This window comes from Xylocopa sonorina, chromosome 3, assembly GCF_050948175.1.
Source record: "Xylocopa sonorina isolate GNS202 chromosome 3, iyXylSono1_principal, whole genome shotgun sequence".
NCBI classification, from domain to species: domain Eukaryota; kingdom Metazoa; phylum Arthropoda; class Insecta; order Hymenoptera; family Apidae; genus Xylocopa; species Xylocopa sonorina.
The window spans coordinates 5,137,800-5,165,661 of NC_135195.1; the positions used below are offsets into that span (position 1 = coordinate 5,137,800).

Consider the following 27,862-nt stretch of genomic DNA (forward strand, 5'->3'; position numbering starts at 1 on the left):
TGCTTCGACTGATTATCTCTTTCTTACAACGAGAAATAGTTATTTATGTTTCTGTAACAAATAATCAGGTAACTAGTGCTTCTGCTCTGACGCAGAGTATATATGCTTCGCTAGGAATTTTAATACATCGAATTGGTACTTTGCAAATGAAAAATGTGACGTGATCCTTGTATTAGCAAAAGGATTGAAACATTTGCGAGAAAGACACGAAATGGGTTCATTCAGAATTTTCAAAGAAAGTAAATGGTTGATTATGGTAACAGTGGAGTACCAGAGGTAGACACACAGATTTACAATCTTAAGGTATATCCGACGTTAGCGCAGAATCGCAGGCTTTATATTCTCAATTAGAGTGGAAATGAAATGTTCTATTCTCGCGATACCTAAGAGTACAGGATGTAGTGCTGTAAGTGAACGCAGACGAATTACTCAGACGTCACCAAAAAAATATCCAACCGTAAAAGGGGGCCTGATACGCCGAGAGAGAAAGACGAAAAGGAAAAGAAGCGCAATAGAAAGCAAACACGAAAATATCGAGACATGTTTTTAGGCGAATTTTTTCCAAGAAAACGAAAAAACGGGAATCGAAGACGAAACTTTCTACATTAATCGACAGTATAATTATGCGCACTTTCACGTTCACGAGAAGTGAATCGAAACTGAGTATACATTCTGCAAACCTGAAATTAATCTGCTGAACGAGTGTCAACTACTATCCACTGATAAGTGGACGTAAGCGGCCTAATTTGAAAGTAACGAACGGATCGCGACGATCCTTTCGATCGATCATCTGGCCTATCGCCGCTCGTCTGCAGAGATTTCCGTGATGAAAGTGAACGAACTCATTTTTGCGAGAACACACGCAGACAATAAAAAACGGCTGTCAAACCTTCGTTGACAATAATTTGATAATCGAAGACAATAATAACAAGAAGGTTTGGAGGAGCAATGGCCGACGAGATCGCATACGGCACGATCGCTGAAACTTTTAGGTATTTCGAGCGTTCTCCCTTGTTTCGGCAGTAGATAGTTGATACTTCTAATTCGACGACGGGAAAGTTAGAAACATAGCAATAAAGAGAAAAAAAAAACCAATATTGAACATATAATGCTGATCGTCGAGAGTAAAAAAAAAGAGTAAAAAAAAAAAAACGAAGAATGATACGCGCGCCGTTCTCATGGCGTGCCTTTTGAAATAGTACAACCCGGTCCTCGATGATAAGCGAACGTGCGATAACTAGAACGAATTAATTATCGAAACGTCAATATTTTAACAATGGGACTGGCGGGTTCTGATAATTGATGCATTACTCGAGAAGGAACAGAGGAATAACTAAATAAATAGAAAGTGGCGCTTGTTCGCGAGCCGTTGAGATACGAGGATGGCATTGATACACTTATTCAGGTACAAGTCGTGTTATAAACGAGATTACGTTACTTAAGCACTTTCGACTTTAAATGTAATCGCTAATTACACGGATCCTAACGGGACTCTGGAACATATGAAAGTATTCGTAAGAAAGTGATAACAAGATGAAAGTATTAATACGATAAGGCGTAATGTACCGTAGGGCTCTGTTTGTTGGGACCTGATCTCTTCGAGTGAATTCTCATCTTGCGCACCGACGAAAGGACCTTCCACGATATATTGGTAACCTCGTGAAACACGTTCCTCTTCGACACCTTGCTCGAAATCGTAACGACAACATCGCATCAACAAGGAAACTAAAACCCAAGAAAAGAGTACAATTTTACAAATGTACATAACATTGAAAAAACTAATTTCAAATTGAAACATTTACACGATAATTTCGAACGATTTCTTCTTTTATCCAAAGAAAGAATATCGTGTATTTTATTAGATAAATACCACCGTCTCTGACGAGGCTGGAATAAACGAACATAAAATCTATTTCTAACAGAGAAACAATTGATAAAAGATCGATTGATCGAAAAATAATACTTAAAAATAGCATCGATCTAGGGTACGCGCTTTTGAAATCCTGCGAGTATCGCTCGCGATCTATTTTCACCATAATGGCGTGTTCGAAGAGGTTCAATAAGTTTAGCGATTTAGAAGATTCGTGGCTACGTCAATATCGACGTGTTGCTCGAGGTTTCCAGCGCGAACATCGACACGTTGAGATATTTTTCGGATTGGTGCGTGCACGGTGCGTCGAGGTCCTCGGATTATTTAGAACAATGGTGCCACGGTTCGAATACATCGAGTTCTACAGTACGCGATCCGATGAAAGTATATTACACGAAAGTACGGGCGTCGATCCGAGATTTAGGAACGCGTCGCGTTATTATACATTGTCCTAGATGTTTATACTTCGTACTTATTATATACATACATATATTCGCACACGGGCATTTACACATACACACATACATGTACGGAACCGTGCATATATATTTCGTTATTATATACGAACCGTTATTGGCGATTTTTCATTGCCAATCTCAGAGAGCTAAGTATATACACACGTTGGGGCGATGTCCATAATTCATTGCATTGTTTCGCGGCCGAATCGTAACGATATAGATGTACATAAAGTATTCGTACGTTTCGAAGTTACGCGTGATACGTGATAAGTACGGCGAGACCGCGATCGATCGTTGCCAACGTTCAAATTAACAGGGGCACAAAATTTTCAGCGAGATTAGCGCTAGATTGAATTAGAGGAGAGCTGCTCCCTGTAAATTCCGTAATTTTTCAATTCGATTCAGCGAACAATGAAAGTATTTAGATAATCTGTAGATTAAATTCGAATTGTGCCCGCATTGTGAATACAATCATGTAGAAAAATCTATGTATATAACAATCAGCGAAAGTATGTCGAGCGAGAGAAAGAATTTGACAATTTTTGGCGGTAGTAAAAATTGAGAAACGGGAACAGAAGCGAAGAGAGGAGGCACGTCTCTGCTCATCGAAGACGATCGATCGACGGTTCGCTGTACGCGTTTAATATGGAGTCATAAAAATCGCGAGACACACTGTGTACCTATGATACATATATATTATTCGAGCAGCCCTTCTTTCCGTTGCCCGAGAATGCACGAGATTAGTCAATTTGCGCGATACCTTTTTAAAAAAGAAAAGAAGAAAAAAACAAACAAGTTATAGATACATACTATGAGGTATATACGTAAATACACGAGTATATATATATATATATATGTGCCCGATATATACAATTCAACGCGCTAAACGATGAATAAGGTTAGATGTTCTTATACATTCTCTCGATCGTGTCGTGATTGTAATTTAAATTAATATACACGCGAGAAGCGCATATATATGTACGCATCCAGCACACATCGCGCGTCACCACGCAGATCGTACTCTCTTGTTCGCATCTGGATTTTTCTATAGCGAGTCCACGTTTCCTTGACACGAACGCACACGCGAAGAAGTGGTTAGAACAGTTGATTAGACAACTCGACGAACTCACTTTTTCCCACATCCGTAGAACGATCTCCGTGTTCAGTGTCCACGTAGTTGCGATTTTTCTTTGCTCTTTGGAGACAAGCACGCGAAGAGATCTTGATAGAGGAGCAATGATTCTATAATAATTAACGAGTAGATTTCGATATCCATCAAAAGTTATGTGTAAATAATATAACGTAATATATATATTAATTAACTTTATCGGGATAACGTAATACGTATAAAAGGGGTTGGGGTGTTACTCGATATATGACACGTTACGCGTAACACATGACACATTGTATTACCGTATAATCGTATATACGCATATATATGTATGTATGTATATATCTTTGAGGGCAACATTGTGGACGGCGGTCGATGATTGCAATACGTGACAATCTTTCCGCCGTGACGAATCGCGGATTCGGAAGGAAACACGTTGAGGATCGCTAGAGATTAAAAGCGGCTTTGAAATAATTTATTTTTTAGACTATTTGCGGTGCCGACAATAATAATCTTGTAATCACCATGCACTTGTTACGAGGACGCAACAAACCCGCCTAGTGTTTCTATACGATTCGATGTTGAAAGCTTGTTCAAGGATACGCGTTAACTCTTCGTTCGTTTTTATCTAAGACAATAACGAAAAAAAAACGAATCGAGCAAAAATGAAAGCTATATAATAACACTAAGACAATAAAGGAAGGTATTTTTAAAAAAGCTCTCGAGAAAGACCAAAAGTTGTTGCATTACAATGAAAGTATTTCCCTGTAATTAACTGAATGATTTATCAAACGTTTAACGATCTTCATTAGGGACGAAATCGAAAGATCGTAGCCAGAACGAAACTGATTTAGCAACAGTTTTGTGTCTTCTGAAAGTATTCTACCGACAATAATGGTGTTTGTATTTCATTATATTCGAGAATAATTGTATTTTAATAGAAAATCGTTTCTACGATGTATTTTACCAGTATCTATAGATCTCTGTGTAATTATAATTGCGCCTAACGAAGAGTTAACGATCGTCGCGAAAACATTTTCCTTCGTCGCGTTGAAAGACGCATTTCCGATTGATTTACACAATGGTAGATCGACGTCTTTCGAAAGGATCGCTCGATGAAACTCGTCGAACGAGGACTCGCGATTAAATTTCTCCCTCGTCGTACGACGTTTCGTGCGACGATTTCGTAGCGTTTCGTAGCACAGAATCGCCATTGCTACCGACGTTTCCGATATTTAATGGCAGAGCCAGGATCTGGTTACTCGACAATAATCGGTATAATCGGTAAATGTTACGCGGACAATAATTATCGTGGATACGGTTCGATCATGTCGACGTTCTCGTGGCGTCGCGTCGTCCCTTCGACTCGCAATTCCTCCTCCCCCGTCCGCGGGGAAACCGGAAACTCGGATGACACGCGTCCTAACGAACTGACGTTGCACGCGATGCCCACTAATTCGCGAATCCGTTCGCCACTCGAGCGTCCACCGGAACGATTCGTCGTTACGTTAACGGAAGAAAGTACCGCGTCTGGTCACCACCGGAAACCATGAAAGTCTCGCATTTTGATTAGCGTTTAGCGGCGAGTATGCTTGGTACGATTCATTTGTGAGCCACGAACGTGTACAATCGGTCACAGCACGACAGAATGGAACATGGCAATTTTAATATCGATTCATTTCGTTGGATTCAACCGTCAAATTTGCTTTTATAAGTGCATTTAATTATTTTCAAGTCTTTGCACTCGAAGGCTCCAGAGTGGAGGCATTTAAAGTTTTTCTTCGAACTCGAGGGCAATGTAAATGATTTTCAGGTTGTAATAGAAGAAGAAAACCAGATCGCGATGACTTCGTTTGTTCTGTTGGCAAATTATAAATGTTATGCGAATAATAATGCTGTTATTTTTCTTCTGAGTGCAAAGGATTCTTCGGATCTTTAGTGGCGATTTTTCTGAAACCTTAAATAGGAATTCTATTTTCGTTTGCACTTCTATATTTAATGATATTTATACAATTCTCATTCTTTTGAATATTTCAAAGTTGTGAGAAGTGTACGTAGACGTTCGTGGCTGACCGTATTCGTGCGTTTTGATTCGTGGTGGAGTGGAGTCGCGAAGTTATCTTTGAAAAACAATAAAAATGCCCAAAACTCTATATTTTTTACTCATACTTAATCGCTAAGGGCATTTTGAGATACCTTGCGAATAAAAAGCTAAAAGACTATTCAAAGATATATTATTCTACACAACAAGGTGTGTGTAATTTATAAGAAAGTGGAAAAACGCAGGAACACTTTTGATTATTAAAATACTGAAATAAATATTCGAATAAGATAATAAGAAATACCACGTGGGAGCATTTTAACGATGAACATCGTGCACTATGAAACGTTGAGATAATAAATATTGGTACTTCCGATAATGGTACCAAAACGCAACGAAACATGATGATGATAACGTAATAAAAAAATTAAAGACCAAGATGTACGATCATTAAAAAATGGAAAGAACAAGGCCACCAAAATATTGAAAAATTGAAACCTCAAAGTAGCCACGACAAATATTGGGATACTAAAGCTGTAATAATGGAACTGTAAATTGCAAAGGCTGCAAGAAAACAATAAAAATTACGATAAATATTATTGAAAGGATACGAGACACTAAAATAGCAAAATTTACAGAAACGTAAGCAGAATTTTCACGAGGTAACTTTAGATTACGCGAACATACAATGGTTACGACTCTGCTCCGCCAGCAAAGACGTACAACTTTTCGTTTCGAACGGTTGGCTTGCGTAACCAAACACGCTGCATCGGATGTAATATTGTATACGCCATTGTATCGAAGTAGTAACTGGCCTAACGTTTATCCGCGTTACTCATTGTCAAATCAAACGGTGAACCCGAGGTATACATTAACTATTATCGCTACAAACGATACGTAGGATAAGTTCTAATGCTGTTCGAACAATAATACTGATATATTTATATGAAAGTATATAGCTCTGATAATAATTCTACGACAATAAAGAGGGGACTTTAAATGCGGGGTGCGTCGAGCTGAGCGTGTACGCGTTTCGATTCAAATACGAGAGAGAACCGATAGTTGCTGGATCGGATCAGATCGATGCGAAACTCGAAACGGAATTCCGTCGAACGGAGTTTGCGTTACATTTTTCACGAGCCATCGCGACTTTCGCTAAATAATACAGGCGTCGTAGCGCTCGTTTTTCTCGATGCACCCTGTATCGCATTAAATAACAATTAGCTTTACATACACGTGTAGTCAAAGGTACCGTTCACGCGATACTGAACGATGAATAGAAGAAAATCGAGCGTCGCAGTTCTCTGTGAAAGTGATTACTTAGTTTTCGTCCACTTTTGTGCGTCGATGAGATAACGGACAGCGTTTCGTTGGAATTGTATAAAATATTTATGTTAAATTATGTGAACGAATCTGTTATCGATAATGGACTGTTAAGTTTAATATACACGCGAGATTCAATGGCTGACGAATGCCTACAACGATCTCTCAGTGAGGACACATTTGTAACAAATATGCGATATCTAACAGTTATTATTAATTGTTAACGTTTTAAGTTTCATTCACGATAATACGAGTTATTGTCATTGTTATTCTAAGCATTTAAAATTGCCAAATATTCGTTGGCTTGTTTGATTTCCAATTTATCGCTTCGAGCGTGCAACTATTTACTTCGAAGGACCGTGCGGAGGAGATTGAAAAATTGTAAGGATTATAACTTTTTGCTACGCTGTCGTCTTTGGATGCGATTATTGTACGTGGCGTGAAGTTTACATAGAGAATGCTTGGGGTGTGTACATTACTTGTTCATAAACATGAAAGTATTACATTGTAGATTAAATAAATTAGATCGTAATATATTATTGAAGGAACCATTTGAAAGTATATAAATATATATAAAATTAAATAAATATAAATATACACTATTTATATTTATGTGTATTACACATGTTCGTATATATATATATGTATATACTATCAACCCTCCTATAACGCGATTAAACTAGGCTAACTCGTGTCGCACTATGAACAAACTCGAAAATGAGTAAAATATAAATCAATTCGATTCGTCCTGCGTTATATGAAAAATTGCATTCACAGAGCACCAAGTTATGATGCACACAGTTATGAAATCAAATTTTATAAACGCAGAAGGCAAGATATAGCTTAGTGCGTATGGAAAATTTGGAGGGTTGTCGCAATTTTGGCTCCACATTGTATGAAAATCGTGTTATAAGAGAACACGTTACAGGAGGGTCGACTATGCCGTGTGTAGCGCGTTACATATCCCGCAATACGTGTACTTCGATAGTTGGTCGGTGCGTGTACACGTTTTTTAAGTGCACGACGTAACGTCCAGCTATAGCAGTTGTTCTTTTCGATCCTCTTTTAATATCGACAATAAATCGGAAAAGCTTGCGAGTCAAATGAAAGTAATACATTGTAAGGACAATAAAGTAGAAATGTTTTAGAGGTGTATACGTAATGTGTATATAATCGATATTATCCGAAGCCGGTTTTCTCGTGACACCATCGTGATCTCTTCTTTCGATTCTTTTCAGTAAACTATTTGTGAAACTAATATTTGTTAATGTATTTTCAACATTTTAAACATTCGAACACTTATGCCTACATTTGTATCGTATGATGAGGTATTTTTATTTCGAATTTCTATAATTTATATTTTCATTAAATTCGGTTATTTGTGTCAATGTAGAAACAATTAGTCTTAATAACTATAGAAAAGTAATTAAAATTTGTCAAGTTGATTTCTACAAATTTTGTATCGAAAAGTGATCGCATAGGTGTTAAGAAAATCGAGCATGAATGTTTCACGAAGGAATAGAAATCTAAATCTAATCGTACTACGTGCTCTCGTTCCATATGAAGATAGGCTTACCAATTACTCGTTGTTATTACATTTTCGCTGTTGTTATACGACCACGTGTCTTGACGTGTACGGTCGAAAGAACTGTTTCGTGTCACGCGAAATAATTTATCGCTCTGCAAATCGTACGAACCGGAACCCCCCGACTAATGGCGGCTGCATTGAAAGCGATTTCTTGTGTTGCCTGGTTGAAACAATGCTTCGAAATGTGAGATAGAGTACCGTACTACCTGTAGAAATTAGAATCTTTCTCTCTCTCTCTTTTGATAGTCACGAATCGTTTATCGATGAAATCGATTTAAACGTAACGCACTTTCGTCGCGCGATCGTCGATCGTTAAGCGACCAAGTGCGACGAAAATATTAAGAAAGAAACTTTCGCGTTTGTTTGAAAATTGTTGCGAATCGAAATTTAACTCCCTGCGTGGAGAACATATCCTAAATTTAATCGTAAAGTAATTTGAAATCGAATTGCGAATAATTGCACGTCGAAAAGTGAAACAATTATCCTTTTCGTGTAACTCACAAATCTGATATGTTCGTTAAAAATATAAAATGTGGTTAAATGGTTGTCGAAAAATGATTCTCGACTGTTCGAATAGCGTAATTAGCCATTCGCGCAGGTATCAATTTGTTTTGTTTGTAATCTTCGCGGATCCGTAATTGGGTGCGGGTGCGTGTGTGTGAATGCGCGTGCGTGTGTACATATACATACTTATATATACGTATACATAAATTATACGTATTATCGCATAAATATCGGTCCTAGTTTATCGAACTGACAATATTAAAACTGTTCGGATTTATTGTTTAACCGACAATAACGTATTTGTTAAGGGCATTGAGGAACTAACGTTACGCGTGAATCAAAAGAATCTGCTCTTCCGTGCTGTGCATCAAAGTACATAAGATTTTAGTGTTAACGATCCGATCTCACGATTCACGGTCCCGTGCTCTGCTCTATCTTCGATTAACACCATCATCATCGCTTCGACTTTATTCAATTCAATCCTCGACGCATAGAGTTGATTTCACGTTCGTTTAAAGCTTCTTCGTGAATTTTGTCGATCGGATAATGAAACGAGCAGGAAGGAACGATACAAAGAAATGATTCAATTGAGAATTTTCTTGTTTTATCGCGCTGTTGTGTTATTATTAACCCTTTGCGTTAAAGAAAAATTGTTCGTGCGATGAATAAATGCAAATAGGAATGCGAAAGATAAAAACGCGTGATGAAGTCATCCAGTAATGGTGGCATAGATTCAGTCGCTTCTAGTGAACCAATGCGCGCTCGAGAGCAGTGATCCTTATTCTACTAGTCAGACATGCTACGCGTTCGTCCTCTTCGAAGTGGCTTCGTCTACTGTTTCCATCTCTCACAGCCTGTACCAAGAACTCTCGATCGTTTTTGTGGCACGGGTACATTTCAGATTGCAAAAAGTAATTGCGGGCGTAATTAGAACAGCACTCAGTGACAACCAATACCATACCACTGATGCAACAGAGACGCTTTCTTCACTTCATTATTTCAACATTTTGCTGAAGGCGCGTGTAAATACCTTGGACTATGTCCTACGTTTGCGTCTGATCAGTACGATCAGAATCACTGCTCTGTTCATACATACGGATGTTCGAAAAAGATTATTCAATATTTATATTGTACATAGAACACACTGTGCTGAGTAAAAGAAACTTTAATGAACACAAATCGCAAAATTGTATCGTTTGTGAGATATGAACATTTGCGTTACGATTGACTTAGTTGGTTCAGAGAGAGAACTTTACGATTAGGAAACTTTTCCGTGTAATGATGTTGTACGGCATTTCCATTTACACGAGCATAGATAAAATGCAATTAAAGACTGTTCATCTTTCGAAGTATGTTTACTAAGTCTTTTTTACTTAGCAGACTGTGTTATAACAGTATGATATAAATATTGTAACAGTGTATGATATAAATATTGAATGGTTTTTTCGACCACTCTGCACATTTCGTTTAAAATGATCCCACAAGACTTGTCATTTTCAAGCAAACCTTATTATTCGATTGAAATTATTTGTATTAAGCAGAGGTTATTATTAGAATTTTATCGGATGGTAGAATACGATCATTCTAAAGTTTTAAGTGATTAAACGTTTACGAGTTAAGTTTAATCCGTAGTAAACGATTTTAACTGGAGTGCAAAGGGTTAATAATATCAATTCCAAACGAAGTCTTAGGATTATATCCTTGAATTTTGTTAACGTTTCATTATCGATATATTTTATTATTATTCTTAATTATATATTAATATATACATTATTTATTGTTACCAAAAAACATTGTTAAATCTACGTGATCGAATGAATACGTTCTGCAGAGCTGTTGAAAATTTGTAAACATTGTCACGGACGTAGCGGAGTACTTAAATAGCGCAAAATTTAAATTGTCGTAATAAATGCAACAGGTGGTGCAGTTTTCATTGATAATAACTTTTCACTTAAGCACCTAATATAAATTCTTTATGTATTTAGTAATTTTCCATAATTCGATTGTCGAGTATGTCATTTGTCACGATTCAAATCCGTGGGCCATTAACAGTATCGCTATCATGGCACGTTTCGAAATGGTATAGAAGGAGAATAGTCGATTGGTTGATTTACCATGCGAAACATTCTCTTCTGTGTCCATCAACGCTAAATTTCTCGAAAGTAATCACTACTTCGCATTCTCTCATAGTGGTCTCACGGACGCAGAGATGATAAACGAAAAAGAGAAGAAAATAACGGTAATCTTAACACCCGCGCGCAGTGGGCAATTTAAAGAAAATCTATTTTGACTGTTAAAGAAAGAGACAAATAGCGGGCCTGTTCTATTACACGTAGCTGCAAGTTAAAACGAGGAGATAAAAATCAAACAAAAAATGAACTCATTGTTACACATGCCGGTACGGTCTGGTTTGTTAATAATTATTACAACAATAATTATGTAAAATATGTATGTATACTGTAATTTTGAGTGTATTATGTAATTAAAAAAAAAAGATAAGAAATACTGATTATTGACAATAAATTGTAAGCCGATCTTTTCAAATACATACAATCTTCTTTCAGACGGTCAAGTGCGATCAAGCAGAGATGAAACCGTAGAATTTGTACGACGTGCAATATCTTTTTCTACTCGATTGTTTTATTAAATTCCACCTCAGAGAATCGCACGAACCTAAATCGCTAATTATTCTTCGCAAGTGTTTTCGTGCGTGAAATTAACCCTCTGTAATACATATTCGAACACGTGTCAATTGTTAAAACTCTATTATTTTACCACTATTTCAGAAGTTCCCTAGCTTCGCTTTCACATACAAGAAATTCTTGTTCAAACAAATATGCAGCAAGTGTTATTAAAAAACCGCCATTAATTACACGAAAGTTATTTAGAAACTTCTACCAATAGTTTGCTCTTCACGAAGAGTCCGAAGAATTAGCTAATATTTCCTACAATTGCAGGCGATAGACCCCCCAACAGGTCCAAATATCATACATCTGCATTACTCGAAGAAGCAACATCGAAATATCCAGAAATACAAATCAAATCCACTAATTTTCCAGCTACCATCAAGCCGCGTTTAAACTCTCGAAACGTCGAAGAATCACCTAATATTTCCTGCAATCAGAGACAATAGAACCCCCCTAACAGATCCAAATACCATACATCTGCATCACTCGACGAAGCAACATCGAAATATCCAGAAATACAAATCAAATCCACTAATTTTCCAGCTACCATCAAGCCGCGTTTAAACTCTCGAAACGTCGAAGAATCACCTAATATTTCCTGCAATCAGAGACAATAGAACCCCCCTAACAGATCCAAATACCATACATCTGCATCACTCGACGAAGCAACATCGAAATATCCAGAGATACAAATCAAATCCACTAATTTTCCAGCTACCATAAAACCATCAAAACGTTTAAACTCTCCAATCGTGGAAACCGCGTACTTTCTCGTCAGGATTTCGATCGCGCATCGGTGTGGAATAATCAAAGATCGCGGACATCGCGAATCGCGCGCGTAATCGCAGGCGACACTCTTCCCGGAAGCCGGGTCTCGCCTCGGACGTCCGTCGAAGATGCAACCGGTTGGGCGGCGAACGGATCGGTTGCGTCGATCGCGCACCCGTCAATCAAACGGAAACCCTGGTGTATCGGAAAGCGACGCGTCTGCGTGCGCGCATAAAAATCGGAGAGCAGCCGGACACGGCCTAAGCGCCTCTGTTACTTTCTAAAGTCCCCTCCGGGTTCGTCCGTATCCCTGTCGGAGGGTTCGCGTGTCGCAACCGGCGGGAATCGGGAGAGAAGCCGAGCTGGGAATCGGTTGTGCTGATTTTTCACCACCGCGTGGCCGAATGTTATATCACAAACAACGGGAGTGCGGGAGATGGCGGTCAGTGTCGTGAGGTACCTCGTGTTCGTCCTCCTTGCTGTGCTGCGGTACCGTAAGTAGCTTGCCGTACGCTGTTGCTCGATACTTTCCCCAGTGAGAATCGTTCGATCTTTGTGCTAATTCAGTGGTGATCTCGCTTTTTAAAGTTTGGAGGGAGATCGATCTTCGATTGTGCTTCGTTAGAGAGTGGCCTGTCTGTCGTCCGAGCGAAACCGTCCTCGTCTACGTCTCGATCATAGAAAATTCTCTTGATACACGTACTTGTCTGATATGGCACGTGATTCTGTGTACGGTTTCTCTGAAGTGTTTCTCAGTGGGTATTTTTGGAGTCTTCGGTTCGAGATTGTAGAAGTTGGTGTTGGGAGTGTTGCTGGTTTTTTGGTGATTTCTCTGGGGTCGATGGTGATTTTAGCGTAGCGATGAGAGACTTCAGATAGCTTTTTAATGGGAATAGTAGAATTTGATTTGAAATCGAAAGTGTGTATTGATAAACGACTAATGCTTTAGAGATTTAAAGGTCCAAGTTATTGGTTTGTTAAAGAACATCTTTTGCATCAGATCAATTACAGTAGCTCTATAATAATTTCATATGTAATACAATCAGTGAAAAAAGTAGAAACATAACACGTACGATTTTTCATAATTTAACAAACACATGAATTAACAGTTAAAAACTTGACGAAGAAGCAAGCAGACAAGAAATCTGTCATTCCTGCGTATGCATTGACCTTTAGAACATTGATACGTAATTGCTTCCAAGACTAATCGATCACCACGATCAAATATTTACCTTTCACTATAAAAAAAAAAACAAGATGCAACATTTGCAACGTGCAATGTCAATAAATTACAGCATATAATGAAGTATGTCAGCGATGCAAATGAGATGTCTTCGAAGGCACATCTAAAGTAAATTATGTCAACGTTGCGATACCACTCACCGTCAATTAAGTGGTTGATTACAAAACCAACGTCTATCCAGCATTTTTTTCTCGATACCGATCCTCGAGCGGTTACCGCAACAATACGCTCGATGGAAGACGAGGGACAAAAAATTAAACGGAACGAAGCAAAGAATTGCTCGACCTTCACCCGTTTTCCGAGATTCTTCCAACGGTCGAGTGGCTTTCGGGGCAACCTCCGCGGAATGTCGATTACGTATCGGTCGATCTTTGACGACAGACGGTTATCTGGTCGTGTAGAAATAAATTCGCGTGGAAACGAGATCGTTCGCTTGGGAAATCGACGTGCGGATTGATAACGTGTATGGTGCTCGTTCGTAGATGATGTGAGCGCGGAGACAAAGACGTTCAAGGATCTGTTCAACAACACGTCCTGCGCGAAACCACCCTTTGAGTGTCCGCATCCGCAGATCGAGTTTTATTTGTACACCAGGTAAGTTTTTATTAGTTAATTGTTCATTAAATCGATCGTAAGTAAGTTAAGTTTGTGTGAGTTGATGTTTGTTAGATTTGTGTAGGATTTTTCATGTTTGCCCTATTTGTTTGCTGGCAGTTGAATATTTCAACGAGTATTTATAGTTGTTATATATGAACAGGGTGTTTCAATTTGATTTTATGAATTTTTTACTCGAAAATTATCTCGAGTAAACGCAAATTAATTTTTTTATTCACGTGTTTTACCGTATAGATTAATCGCGTCGTTCGATAATTGCAATTTTCTGCTATCAAAAATTCTAATTCTATACCAAATATATGCTTGTTTCATTATATATCGCAAACAAAAATCTACGATCAATTTCATTGCGTACCAAAACCCATCGTAGTAAATTCACGACTGAAAAGTAACTTTCTAACCGATCTATCAAAATTTCATATTTCTCTGGTGCAACGTCTGCTGTATATAACCATTACTTTAGAAACAACGTATGTGCGTACATACAAATGACAAGAGAGTTGAACGCTTCAGGAAATTCAGCATAGAGAAATGATAACTTTCTATCATTGCCGGTTTGGTTCTCGTCTCGCATTTCCCGCCATCGGCACGGAATTCGATCTCACAATAGAAAAACGAAGGGGAGGAAGAGAGAAAAAGGAAACGCGTCGTCGTCTTCACGAGACGTTGTCCATTTTACGTTTTAACTTTCGGTGAAATTTCTCGTTGGCGTCAGTCGATGACACCTCGAACAGGTCGGTTCCTACCGCCTCGCTTTCCTTCGCCGTTCGAGAAGGTTCACCTCGGAAGAGCCTCGACGTAAGACTCTCGATTTCAAGATCACGATCATTTCGTCTGGCGCTGAAAGTGGCCTCGTTTCAAGGCTCACCTTTCTCCTACGACTACGCTCGCCTCGCCTTGTGTTCTCGCCAGCGCACACTTTTACTCGTCCGCGTTTTCCACCTTCGCCGCGTGTTAACTGTCTCTTTCAGCGAAACGTCGGTTAGCGTCGCGAATCGGCAAATATGTGAACGTCCGTCGAAAATTTGCACTTGTAACGTGTTCCTTTCGCGGTTTTCAGGTGTTAACTGGGAGGTTCTTTATAGCCTCTGTGTCTCTTTAACTACCGTGAACGCGTGTCGACGACTTGGTTGATCTGATGAAATACAGGCATTTTGATCGTTCAATAGAGTCTATTGGAACAATAAAAAGAAAATTATATAATTGTAATGAATGTAGAGAATGGTCATTGAACGGCTGTTGGATTAATTATACTGGAAAGTATAATTGTAATTATGTGTACGCAGCGTGTGGGGTATTTCAGGATTCTATACGAGCAGTTAAAAAACGAAAGTTGTGACTGAAGAGAAGTTTCATTCAAGATCGTTGTCATCGATATTTCAAGGTTCTTCCCACACGTTCACTCGATGAAATTGCATCCATTGTAATTCATAGTACCCTGTATACTAATTGTTACTTTCAATTGTCATCTTTAGAACCGTTTTTTGTATTTTGCAAGAAATGTTTTTCAGGTAAATGGCTTTTGAAGAGAATGTCATTTCCTCGAGATTGTATCTCGTTTATCGAATTGTTTTGCAGGGACACGCAAAAGAAACCTTTACGCCTGGACGTACGGAGGTTCGAGTCGCTTCATTATTCTAGATTCAATAAGTCCCATCCCACGAAGATCATTATACACGGCTTTGGCGGAGGTCGCAATTTAATTCCCAGTCCTGATATTCGCAAAGGTAATTTTTCGTAAATATTGACCGAATTTTATGAAATACGGAAATATTTTTAAAATTCGCAATTGATATCTATCATAATAACAAGCAAATAGAATAAAATTATACTGGACTGATACCAAAATATTAATAGAAACAAAATTAGGAAATTTTCCATCTAATATAAGTACGCGAAATAAAAATTCTCTGCTAAGTACCAACCGTTTGAGGTGCCATAAACTTTGGAGAAATCCAATGAACGAGTGTCACGAAACGCGATAGCGCTGCTTTTTAACTTATCAGTAGAGAATCTTGCATTATCATTGCTGTGCCATTGTTACGAATGTCCAGCGTGCTATCTGGCACTCCACAACAGGAGGAGCGTGATTTGGTACTCAAACGGCTAAACTAGCATAGAAAATATTGGCAATGAAAAATAGAAATGAAAATTCTTTGCTTCTGATTTATCGAAAAGTTCATTATCATTGCTATGCCATTTAAATGAATGTCCAGCGTGCTATCTGGCACTTCGATTTGCCACTCAAATGGCTAAATTGGCATAGAAAATATAAACGATGAAAAATAGAAATGAAAATTCTGATTTATCGAAAAGTTCAATTCCTTAAAATGATCCTCGTTCAGAAAAATTCGAAAATTCGAACGAGCTGTCGTACGTACCTCACGTGGACACCGTCAGAGTCTCGATGCATGGAAACTTTCGGTTTCAGCGTACTTCACGCGGGGCGATTACAATATCATAATCGTCGATTACGGTACGCTGGTGCGCGAGCCCTGTCTCTCGCAGATACAATGGGGTCCAGATTTCTGTTCACGGTGTATTGCTCAATTGGTAAGGTACTTGAGGGATCATCCCCGTGGGACGAGGGTGGAGAATGTGCACGTGCTCGGATACAGCGTGGGCGCGCATATAGCCGGCCTGATTGCGAATTATTTGCCCGATGACAAGCTTGGAAGGATTACAGGTAATGCGTTTGCACTTTAATTGTTTAATCGTACGTCCGCTCGTTCGATAATAACATGTAACTCCGTTCCACGCGTTCCATTTAACCCCCTCCTCGACCGCTTTAATGACAGGATCGGTTAAAATCCGTTGCGATTATTGTAGGGATCGATTACCACGCTTGTGGATCCATAAATATCGCTAATTCTAAACCCAGTGCTGCACGTCCTTTTTTATAGAATTAAATAACAAAATTATAAATAATTTCTTCTGATTAAAGTTAGTACTTAATTCGCAATAATCTACCAAATTTCTAGAATTTATATTATAGAAGCTCTTCACAGTTTTCACTTGAACTATTAAAAGGTTTTGCGATGAACAACCTCGTCGAACGAGCAACCTCTTTCCACGAACCATTTTCCTTTCCATTCGCTCGACCATTCAGGACCGCTTTCCAAAAACGGTCAACGTCGACTGTCCTCTCCCATTAAAATCTCTCTCTAACTCGAGCGTGTGTCTCCATGTTCGAATTTCCGCGCCACGACGACCAGGACTCGATCCTACGATATTTTTCTACATGAACGGGAACCGGTCGATGGACCTGGACGAAACGGACGCGCACTTCGTCGACGTGATCCACACTGGCGCTGGGATTTTGGGCCAATGGGGACCAACGGGGCACGCGGACTTCTACGTGAACGGAGGATCGAGCCAACCCGGATGCGCGACGACTTCCTTGCTCCGTAAGTAAGACCTTCCGGCTCGCGTTTTCCCGGATCTCGATCGAACTCGTTCCTTGGCGAGGGAAATTTCGAAATTCGTCATCGATCTTCCGCGTATCGCTCGTCACTCGTCGCGTGCTTGGTCGACGACCTGGTACGTTACCTGTGAAACACCTTATTCAATCGGTGGTTGTGACGTAAACCAGGCAGGAAAGTTAATAGCAGCTTCGCGGATCCTCTTGACAGTCTGTAATTCAGTTTTTTTCTTGGAATTATAAACTTTCTTGGCGCGAGACCGTGCGTGTGTTTCGTTCGACCGCGAATGAAATCAGACAGTCTGTTATGCAAGTCTGTTTGAATTATTGAAATTAGATTGTTGCTGCATTTTGTGGTATTTTAGTTGTAGATAAAGAGTATAGTGATCATTGTTTTTATTTAATATTTTGACTAGTGGTTATATGAAAGTATGTTGGTTCAATAGGAATTATTCACAAGTTATATTTCGAAGAATTCATTTTACGTGCTTATAATCTGGTGTATAAGGTTATGACGTTATAGATGCATTTCGTTTTCGTGTGCTGAACTGTAATTTTGTTTTTACTATGTTACGTACAACGCATTATCTCTGTTTAACTCTTTGAGGCACGGAACTTTAGAAAATAGAAAGCTCCATGTTGCCTAAATTTTATTTTCTGAAATTGAATAAAGTTGGTTTCTTTCTATTAATAAAGGAATCGAATAACATAAAATAAACCTTTGTGCAAGTAACACTTGCAATATTTCCAGATGACAGAAAAAAATGTCTCGCTATGCATATTTACACATCAAAAAGAACATTTTTAACACTACTATGCCTCCAAGAGTTAATACACAAAATCTGTGTTTCAAATTAAGAGAGACTGACGAAGCGGTCCATTAATATTAAGAGAAACCAATCGTATCGAATTCGCGGAAACGGATGACCGAAACGAGAGGCACGTAGTCGCCTCGTCATTAGAGAAAACGCACGAAGGAATGGATGGTCGACCGTGAATGAAATCAGTGAAATGTTTCGTCCGCAGAGACGCTGTCGTGCGATCACACGAAAGTGACGCCTTATTACATAGAGTCGATCACGACGAAAGTAGGATTCTGGGCAGCGCCCTGCGGAAATCTGTTTTCCTACCTGATCGGTTGGTGCAAGCCGAAACTCGAGGAGTATATACTCATGGGAGAGGACGCCCCACATACGTAAGTTAATTTCATTTGACTTCTTCATTAACAAGAAAGAGTATTACTTAATAATAATTTTTAGTTATTGTTTTACTACTCATAAGAAGGGTCAATATCCTTTGAAAATATGTGAATCCCCTACTGACAGTTAAACGAATACGAATCAAGTACATTCTCATAGAAAATTCCTTGAACTTGATAATTCCTCACTAACAAGAAAGAGTAGAAAAGTCGAGAGATATTTTAATATTACAAAGCTTGCATTTTACTAGTTATTTTAATTTTTAGTTATTATTTTACTACTCATATGAAGGGTCAATATCCTTTGAAAATATGTGAATCCCCTACTGACAGTTAAACGAATACGAATCAAGTACATTCTCATAGAAAATTCCTTGAACTTGATAATTCCTCACTAACAAGAAAGAGTAGAAAAGTCGAGAGATATTTTAATATTACAAAGCTTGCATTTTACTAGTTATTTTAATTTTTAGTTATTATTTTACTACTCATATGAAGGGTCAATATCCTTTGAAAATATGTGAAGCCTCTACTGGCAGTTAAAGGAATACGAATCAAGTAAATTCCTATAGAAAATTGCTTGAATAATAAAATTTGATGCATCGTTTATAAGTAATAGAAGAAAGTACATATAGAAAGAAAGAAAAAAGGGGTTTATGCGAAATGTTTCAGAGCACGAGGCATCTACTATCTCTCAACAAACGCACACAAACCGTACGCCCGCGGCCTTCCCGGAAAAAGCCAACGAACGACAAGTCGGAAACGATCGTCCTCCCGCCAGTATTGAGCTTACTGAAGCAGCTAATCAACATAATTATAGAATAATTCTAGTGTACGTGATTGTTAGTCGTATGTACTGTACGTTGTGTTATGTTTGTCCCTGTTGTTTCATTGTACATTTTTCCCATTTACTTTTTACGTAATAAACTATTTCGCTACACAACCAACCGTGACACGCCGCTCGTTCGTTCGTTGATTAATGCGTTTGTCCCATCGGCTCCTGTCATTACGACGACCCGAGAACTTTCACCCTTTCCCAACGCGGCGATCCCACGGAATCGTCCGCCATTTTGCGTGCCACGCGGCTCTCTACTCTTGTCGTCGAGCTACGTACCTCATTGTTTATTGTATTTCTGTGTTTTCTCGCTGTCACGGCTCGTTGTTCGTCGAATCGGACGAGTGTGTAAACGTTGATTGCACTTAACAAGGGAAAACGATACGCTTCGAGCGTGAAATTGTCGTACGATCATTCGAACGACATAAATGCCATTTCTGCGAGTGCTCGTGTGTGTTTCCACGCAGGTGAAATTCCGTTACGAAAGTTTCCAACGTCCACGGGGAAGAAAACAACGCGCGTCGCTGCGGATTTTATGTTAACAACAATATTTATTACATAATAATTACGATATATATATATATAATAATAACTTCTATGGATTTACAGTACACTGTCGCGCTAAACCTTAATTATGTATTTAATATGCAATGGAATGATTACAAGTTGTTAAATACATCCACGTTTCAAGCTTAGAGGCATTCTGAGCTTCATATTTCTTTTTTTTTCTATTAGATTGGCTCGAATGCGATGTACAGGGAATGTGTCCCTCAGTTCGCTCTAATTTTGCTCTTTCTCTCTCTCTCTCTCTCTCTCTCACACTCTTTCTCTCTCTCTCTCAACGAGGATACGATGCTCGATTTCGATCGAAGAAAAAAGAAAAAGATCGATCACGATCTATTGTCGATACTAATTGTTCGTTCCTCACGGGCATCGTCCCGAAACGTAGGACTTAAAATTTCCATGTATACATTTATATATATTTATTTATTTATATATTGATTTCGTATCTGTATAGATCGTGTGTGTCTGAGTGTATCGATATAAGATCTGTTGAGAATAAATTCTACACCCTTAACGGCGAACGACGCAGGACGTAGGACATCTACGATTAAAAAAATGGACAGCATCGGTTGTTCGATGGGAACGCGACAACGGAAATCAACCTCTAGCGCGGAGTCTTCTCTTTCTTCCGGGAGCCAGAACGATGCTTCAACAACTGGAACGAGCTGTGCGTTTCGCATTAGTTTTCTTTTTTCTCACGTCTGCCTCTCCTTGTCCACGCGATAATGTCGCACCTAATTTGTCTAATTAGCGATCCGTTCTCGTTTCGTCGTTGTGTGTCGATCGCTGCACGGTGCATCCCATTATTGTATTCGTTATTTGCTTTTTGCATTTGGACCCTTTCGCGACGGTAACGTCTGTATAAGAAGCATTTCTCATCTATCGTGGGATCCGTGTAAATTGTTTCTCGTCGTTTATAAATACAATTGTACAACGCGTGGACCAGTTAAAGTTTGGGACTCGAGGTTCGGCTCCTTAAAACACGCGAACTTCGCGTAATAATTCCCGTACGATTTTATCCGTTCTTGATACGTTTCTCTCGTATTTATTAATAGCTTTGATTTGAGTTTAAGTATTATCCTACGCGTGAAAAACTTCGAATCTTGTTACGGTAAAGAGTTTAACGATATATTTAATTTTCGTTGACATCGATTATTATTATCGAACGAGGTACGTTACGAATGCGTAGAAAGCAGTTTCTTTCATTTTATCAATAATAAATATATATATATATTCGAGAACCGTCTCAAAAGGGTTAAAGAAAGTTGTTACATCGTTGTTGCTAAAGAAATCTAATTTTTTTTTTTGTTTAGTGACGAATCACGGTGAAGAGAAGAAGTTAGGAAACTGAATAATTTATATTGAAAGTACAATTCCATATTGTTTGAGAATATGTTAATTCTATGCATATATCAGTTATACTTATTTGTATTCTGCTGTGGCATCGTTCTACTCGCGAAGAAACAAGCGTAAAACGTGAAGAAGAATTAAACAAGTCAACGTTTTACTGTTGAATTAAACTTAATACTTCACGAAGGTTCATTGCGGTTCTGTTTCTTCATTCTTTTTATTTACATGACTGTTTTATCGTGCACCACGTGCAATTTGGACCGACGACTACGTCTATTCGCGCCTTTTAAACAATTTTTGTTACGTTAACGTGACCATCGGTACGTTCAGTCGATCGAGGATCCGCGATCGCGTTACTCATGATCTATAATAATGTTACCAAATTTTCTTCACAAAAAGAATGTATTATTGCAGTACAAACTAGAAGAAACGATAAATGAAGGAATTATCTTGAACAATAATGATAGAAGAAACGATAAATGAAGGAATTATCTTGAACAATAATGATATAAGTACTGATAATACATGTGTGAAAATAATTTTAAGTAGAATTTAAAAGTTAAACACGTTAGAAATAATAAATAACGAGTATAACGTGTACTGAATATTATAAATGTAACGTTTTACGGTTGTTACGTAGTACGTTTCGTAAAAGAGCACAGGCATCGTGGTTTTAGGCACGCGTATTGTTTCCTTGGCAATTACTGCGGATCCACATTCGATCGATAAGCACAAGGGCTGATTCCACAAGATTATAATCCTCTTTCTACAATCTTTTACCAACGAACTTACTATAACCTCGTCAATGAAGAAAAACAGACGAAACGTGAAAGGTTAAATGTCGACAGGGCGTTTGATTTTTTTTTAATATAATTATTTTATTTTCCGTTGGAGAAAGTAAACCGCAGACATGCTTCTACAGGTAGGACCACTAAATTAAATGGTAATTTCCGAGTCGAACGAATCAATCGTATACATTGCGTTCTAATCAAACGTAACTCTTCACAGCATCGATTTGTAGGAATTAATATTAACGAAAGAAGGGTATATAGCGTCGCTTCGAACAGAATCTCTTTTAAATGCCACTTTCACCGCTGTTCGATCAACGTACACATTCACGAGCCTGCTCAGATCGATCGCCACTTCTCTATCGATTCGAATATATTCGTTTTCCGTCGCGTTCCATACATCACCGCGTATATCTCATCTATTCAACTAAACCGCTACGCGTCGCGTGTATCTGCTTTAAATTAATTATCATTAGTATCAATAGTAATATTATTATTATTACACCTTGTTCCGCGGCCACAATCAACGTGTTCTCACCTCGACAGCAATGATAATCGATTATGATGGTGATTACTCATCGACGATCCTGCCAATCAATAATCCCATTCTCGTCTATACACATCGACACATCCGACGTGGCCCATCATCGATGGTTAAGTATTTTCTATTCGATCACCACCCTTCGTTTTCTACATCCACGGTTCTAACATCTTCTTTTAAACATAACACGCGTCGAGAACGACGACATCGATCGATTGTCATACATCAGTGGCGCTACACACACGGAAATCATTTCGAAAGCAATGAAAGGCACTATTTAGACGTTACACACGTGGACACACAGGTAGCGCCAGTAATAGTTGTAATACGGTACGGTAGCTTCCGTTTTGGAAGGTATTTATCTACAACGAGTGTCTTTCTCTCTTTTTTTTTTTACTGTTCGCGTGCTCGATGCGCGGATTCCGTCATCCGCTGAGTTTGCCACGCGATTACAATATACTGAGCCGAGCTGTACTGATTCGATGATGGTTCCCTCCATGCGAATTTGTTAAATATGTCCAACTATTTTTCTTCTGTTCAGATTAACCGCGATTAGCTCTATTCGACTAGTTTATCGATTATAGTTCGTCGAGTGAGTCGATAACACTCGATGGAAGAAAGAGAGTTGGTCCGTCTGGACGTATCCTCGAAATCTATCTCCACGGATGTTATAATCTTTCGTATAAGAAAATCGATTGGATGAAATGGAAGGGCGTTTCTTAAGGAACGACAGTTCCACGCGAGAGTGGCGAGAACGAAGGTATCCAAGATCCTACTGCCAGTTAACGATTTCAGCGTTCTAACCTGGTGTTCGTCGATTCGAACACCAGTCGTTTGGATAAGAGAAACAGAGGGACACACATGGGTATCCTCGATGGGGTGTGAGTTAAAAACGAACGTTATATTTCAGTGATCGTTACGTAGGACTTACAACTTGAACATTCAACCGATCGCGTTGGTTACTCGATCGAAATTGTTTCGAGACACGAAACTTAACGAGTACAGCCGTCAGAGGCAAACGTAGAACTGGACGAAACACAATCGGATGCGAGAGTTGCGTTTGGAGCAGACGAGAAAGAAAAAAAAGGAAACTGATAGCGTTCGTTCTTCGTACGCAGATGCGTCTCGTCGTAGCTTCTCGATCGATGCCGGTGCTCGCGGCGCTCGTTTCCCTTTTAAACGGTGAATCCCCTTTATCTCCTCGTTAAGTGTGCTCCTCTTTTAAGTACAATGCGCCGCACGCGGTAATAACACGACTCGAACATGCTATCGATACAATCGTTTATGATAATTGGTCCTGAACAAATGATAGAACCAAGTTTTGGTTAAGCGCTGGGTGATCGTTTACGTATGCGCGTATGTATGTGTATGTATGTATACTTAAGCGCCGTTTGGGCGCGATAAGAAACTCAGATCCCAGTTTCGATCTCGCGGAAAATGGATCTCGACGCTGGGATCCGTGAGGGATGATAATACTTTATGTACCTGCGCTCTCTACGTTTCCGCTACAACTTATACACACCGCTACTTCTACGCTTCCTATGATATTTTCAATGATCGATTAATCAGCGCGCACATCGACGGCTGCCTTCATCCTCTGCCTCTGAACCGATTTCTACCCGCTTTGCCGACCGAAACGCTGTTCACTACGTCGTAGCGGTGCAAGTCAAGCTAATTCAACTAGTCGGTAGATAATCGAATCGCTGTTACATCGACGATTCCGCAAAACTACGGCTACATGTGAGAGTGAATCGATCTCGACATTATCCCAGCGTTTCGATTTACGCGATCGAACCGTGCGCGCACGCGAACCGCGAGACGATTTAGATAGCGTATGCAACCCCCTCGAGCCGAATATGTACAATTCTCGTGTGCGTTGGCGCGCGATGAGATTCCATTCAATGTACTCCATCGACTCTGTCGGCAAAGCTGTATTTATGCGTTGTTTCGAGTGGCTTAATCGAATACTTCCTCGCTCTGGACTGGACACTCTGATCGTACTCTGGCATCGAGTCTCTTCGAGTGCTCCCCCATTTAGAGGGTCGAGAAACGTAAACGAACTTGACACGCGACACGGTGATCTCGCTGACCCCTGTTTGCTTTTTTATTCCATTAAATTAACGTTACGTTACAAGATACAACGAACTAGAAGTTCGATTAAATTGATCGATTGTATAGTCAAAAAAAAAAAAGAAACGATCGACTAAATTATTCAATCATCTTCTTCGCAAGTAGCGTACCTAGACGACAAACAGTAACGAGCCTCGAGTGAATCTATTCTTAACACGAGTTTATACGCATCTCTAACTAAACATTTCTATTCTTGTCATTCTGTTCTGTAACGCACGGAGAATTAGCTGAATTAAGGGTAGTACTTCTATCCGTGGAATCATGGTGCACGTTGTCTCCTTTACTCGTCGAGCTCGCGTCGATCGAGATCTAATTCGATCGACGCGCGATCTCCAAGCGATACTGGCTCGATTCTTATGTTAAACGTCGTCAATTGTAATCGATGATTCGTTCGTGTTTCAGGTGCTACGATTCCTACGATACAGCCGACGTACGGTACGTTAATTACGTTATTAAAGTAGGTACAAGATTTTGCAAATGTTCGGCAAGATTCTCAGCTTGACATCGATCTTCGTCTTCTCTCGTTCGTCTCTTTCGACGAACGCGTTGTCCTCCAACGATCGTTGAAAATCGTAATCCTTGCGGAATCTTCGAGTACGCCTGACACTTTCTTCACGCGATACATCGCATTCCGTTCACTGTCGCCTCTTTACATACAATTAACGTTATTACTAATGTAGTTAGCGGTAGCGATATCGTGGTTACGTGATTATTACGACTCGATTTAGGTGCAATTACTCCTCGCTGTTGCCATTACGCGAAACGTACAGCGCTGTGTATACACGGTGAGCGAGACGGATGTAAAGAAACGGCGAACGCGCGGTATAAATCAAACGATCTCTAGAATCTATGGATGGGGCTCAAGTCGAAATGGATTTATGTAATGATCGTTAAGAATCGAATAATTATCGAGATGTTCACTGCGCGGTATTTACAAAGTTTTTCTATGCGTCCTCAGCGATGAGTGGTCGAGGGTGGAAGGGCGACTCGAGAAAGCGTTGAGGCCTGCTTACTTCTTTTCTTGGGTATCGTCTCTTCTTCTCGTCGTCCACTAATGGTCAAGACACGAATTATCTCTACACGCGGGTTAAATGTAGCTGTCGACTTTTGAACCGATGGAAACGATGGTCACCGGTGCGTCGAAGGAAGTTTTCGCTCGAGGACCTTCTGGTAACGTGCTTCTTCTTCTTCTTCTCCGCTAATTTCCCACGCGATAAACGCTACGCTTATCGTGCCTATCGACCCGTGTTCTTTTCTTTTTTATTTTCTTTCTTCATTCAGTCGAAGCTTCAAGGTCAACGATGCAATAAAATATATATGAATATTTTTTTTTTTTCTCATAGCAGTCAAACTCAGTTAATACTGTATAAAGTCAGTTTTCTAACAATCGATTTTACCTTTCTTTCTCGAAGAGGATACATATAATATAGTATATAATCTATGTATAATAATAATAATGTTTCGTGGATCTCGGGACGTTTCTCGTTAATTACTTCGTTAAATTTTGCTGCGAAATACATCGTGGATATATAATAGTTTCATCTCGAATCGTTATATCTTTTTTCTCTTTTCTCTGTTTTTTCTTTATTCAACTCCCAAGATTCATAGAGAATCACCGTGGACTCGTCACTACTCTTTTTTTTTCTTTCATTTTATTTCCCTCTTACGTTCATTATCTTCAAGAAACAGTTCAACAGAATGACAACGTAAGTTATATATAATCGGTAGGCCCGTTAGGTATCGAAAAACAATAACAGTATCTGCATATGTAACACGTGGTAAATATATGTATATATATAATATGTATATGCATATATATATAATATGTATATATACGAATATGTTTACAGTTTCACGCGGATGTAGAATTTCTGAATGAAACGCACGGGGACGCGCGTGAAACGGGACGCGTCGTTCGCACCGCGGTGCGACCGATTCTGCCGGAAATTCCGCAGATTCGATATCGAGAACTCTGCGATCGAAACGACGTACCACTTCCGACTCGTCTCTGCTTCACTCGCGAACGAGCCGTCAAATCGCGCCCGTCGATTGTAACAGTTCTATCCGCGATGCAATTAAACTACGAAATGACAGTAATAAAATCGTTAGAATCGAAGGACGCCGTTACAACAAAAACGATCGCGACCCTATGCTCGCGAGTGAAACGATTCGCGCGTGTTCATCTTCGTTGCTTCCGTTCTGAAAGAAGACTCTGGAATTTCCTGCCAATCCGCTCGTACGTTTCGATCGATCGAGTTCCCTGTACAGGTAGCGCATAGTCTAAGGTTGTTACTGTACGAAGATATCACGATCGAAAGCATTGCATTTTTTGCGCGAGAACAAATCGGTAATTGCCTTCGCGGTTAGCACGTTCGTACGCTCGAAACGGAGGATAAAAAGCTGTTAATTGAATGCAAGAGTAAAAGAAAAAGAAACAGGTTCGTATGAAAAAATTGATCGTTCGAATGCAACACTGATTGAACCGATTTTGAGTGACGAAACGTAAGATCAACTGATTGTTACGCGTATCGATTTTAAATGTAATCGTGACTAACAGTCGAACGTAGTTCCCACACGTTCTATCGATCTGTACAAAAACATCGGTGGTATTTCTTAAACGAAACCCCGCTGCTGTTCGCACGCGATCCAAGACACAATTTGTATCGTATACCCCATTATACGTCTATATATATACTTCTCGTATACTATACACATAGAATATATAGCATACATTTATATATATAAATATATAATATCTAAGAAGAGATTAACAGTGTTAATATTTTATAAACATCTTTATCAAACGTGCCTCCAATTAAAGCGTCGA

General features: G+C 39.3%; 1 protein-coding gene across 1 annotated transcript; it reads left to right on the forward strand.

Annotated features, from left to right (window-relative positions):
* Positions 1-12,689: 12,689 nt before the first annotated feature.
* On the forward strand, positions 12,690-19,766 carry LOC143422197 (lipase member H). The gene is made up of 7 exons (XM_076892667.1): positions 12,690-12,844; positions 14,076-14,187; positions 15,787-15,935; positions 16,640-16,894; positions 17,424-17,615; positions 18,656-18,824; positions 19,500-19,766. The coding sequence occupies exons 1-7, from the start codon at positions 12,787-12,789 to the stop codon at positions 19,612-19,614; spliced, it is 1,050 nt and encodes a 349-aa protein (XP_076748782.1). The 5' UTR covers positions 12,690-12,786; the 3' UTR covers positions 19,615-19,766.
* The last annotated feature ends 8,096 nt before the right edge of the window (positions 19,767-27,862 follow it).

Bases quoted from the DNA above. Each gene is read 5' to 3' on its own strand.
- LOC143422197 (XM_076892667.1), top strand. From the start codon at position 12,787: ATGGCGGTCAGTGTCGTGAGGTACCTCGTGTTCGTCCTCCTTGCTGTG. The intron at 12,845-14,075 runs GTAAGTAGCTTG...GCTCGTTCGTAG, and splicing joins CCTTGCTGTGCTGCGGTACC to ATGATGTGAGCGCGGAGACA. The intron at 14,188-15,786 runs GTAAGTTTTTAT...ATTGTTTTGCAG, and splicing joins GAGTTTTATTTGTACACCAG to GGACACGCAAAAGAAACCTT.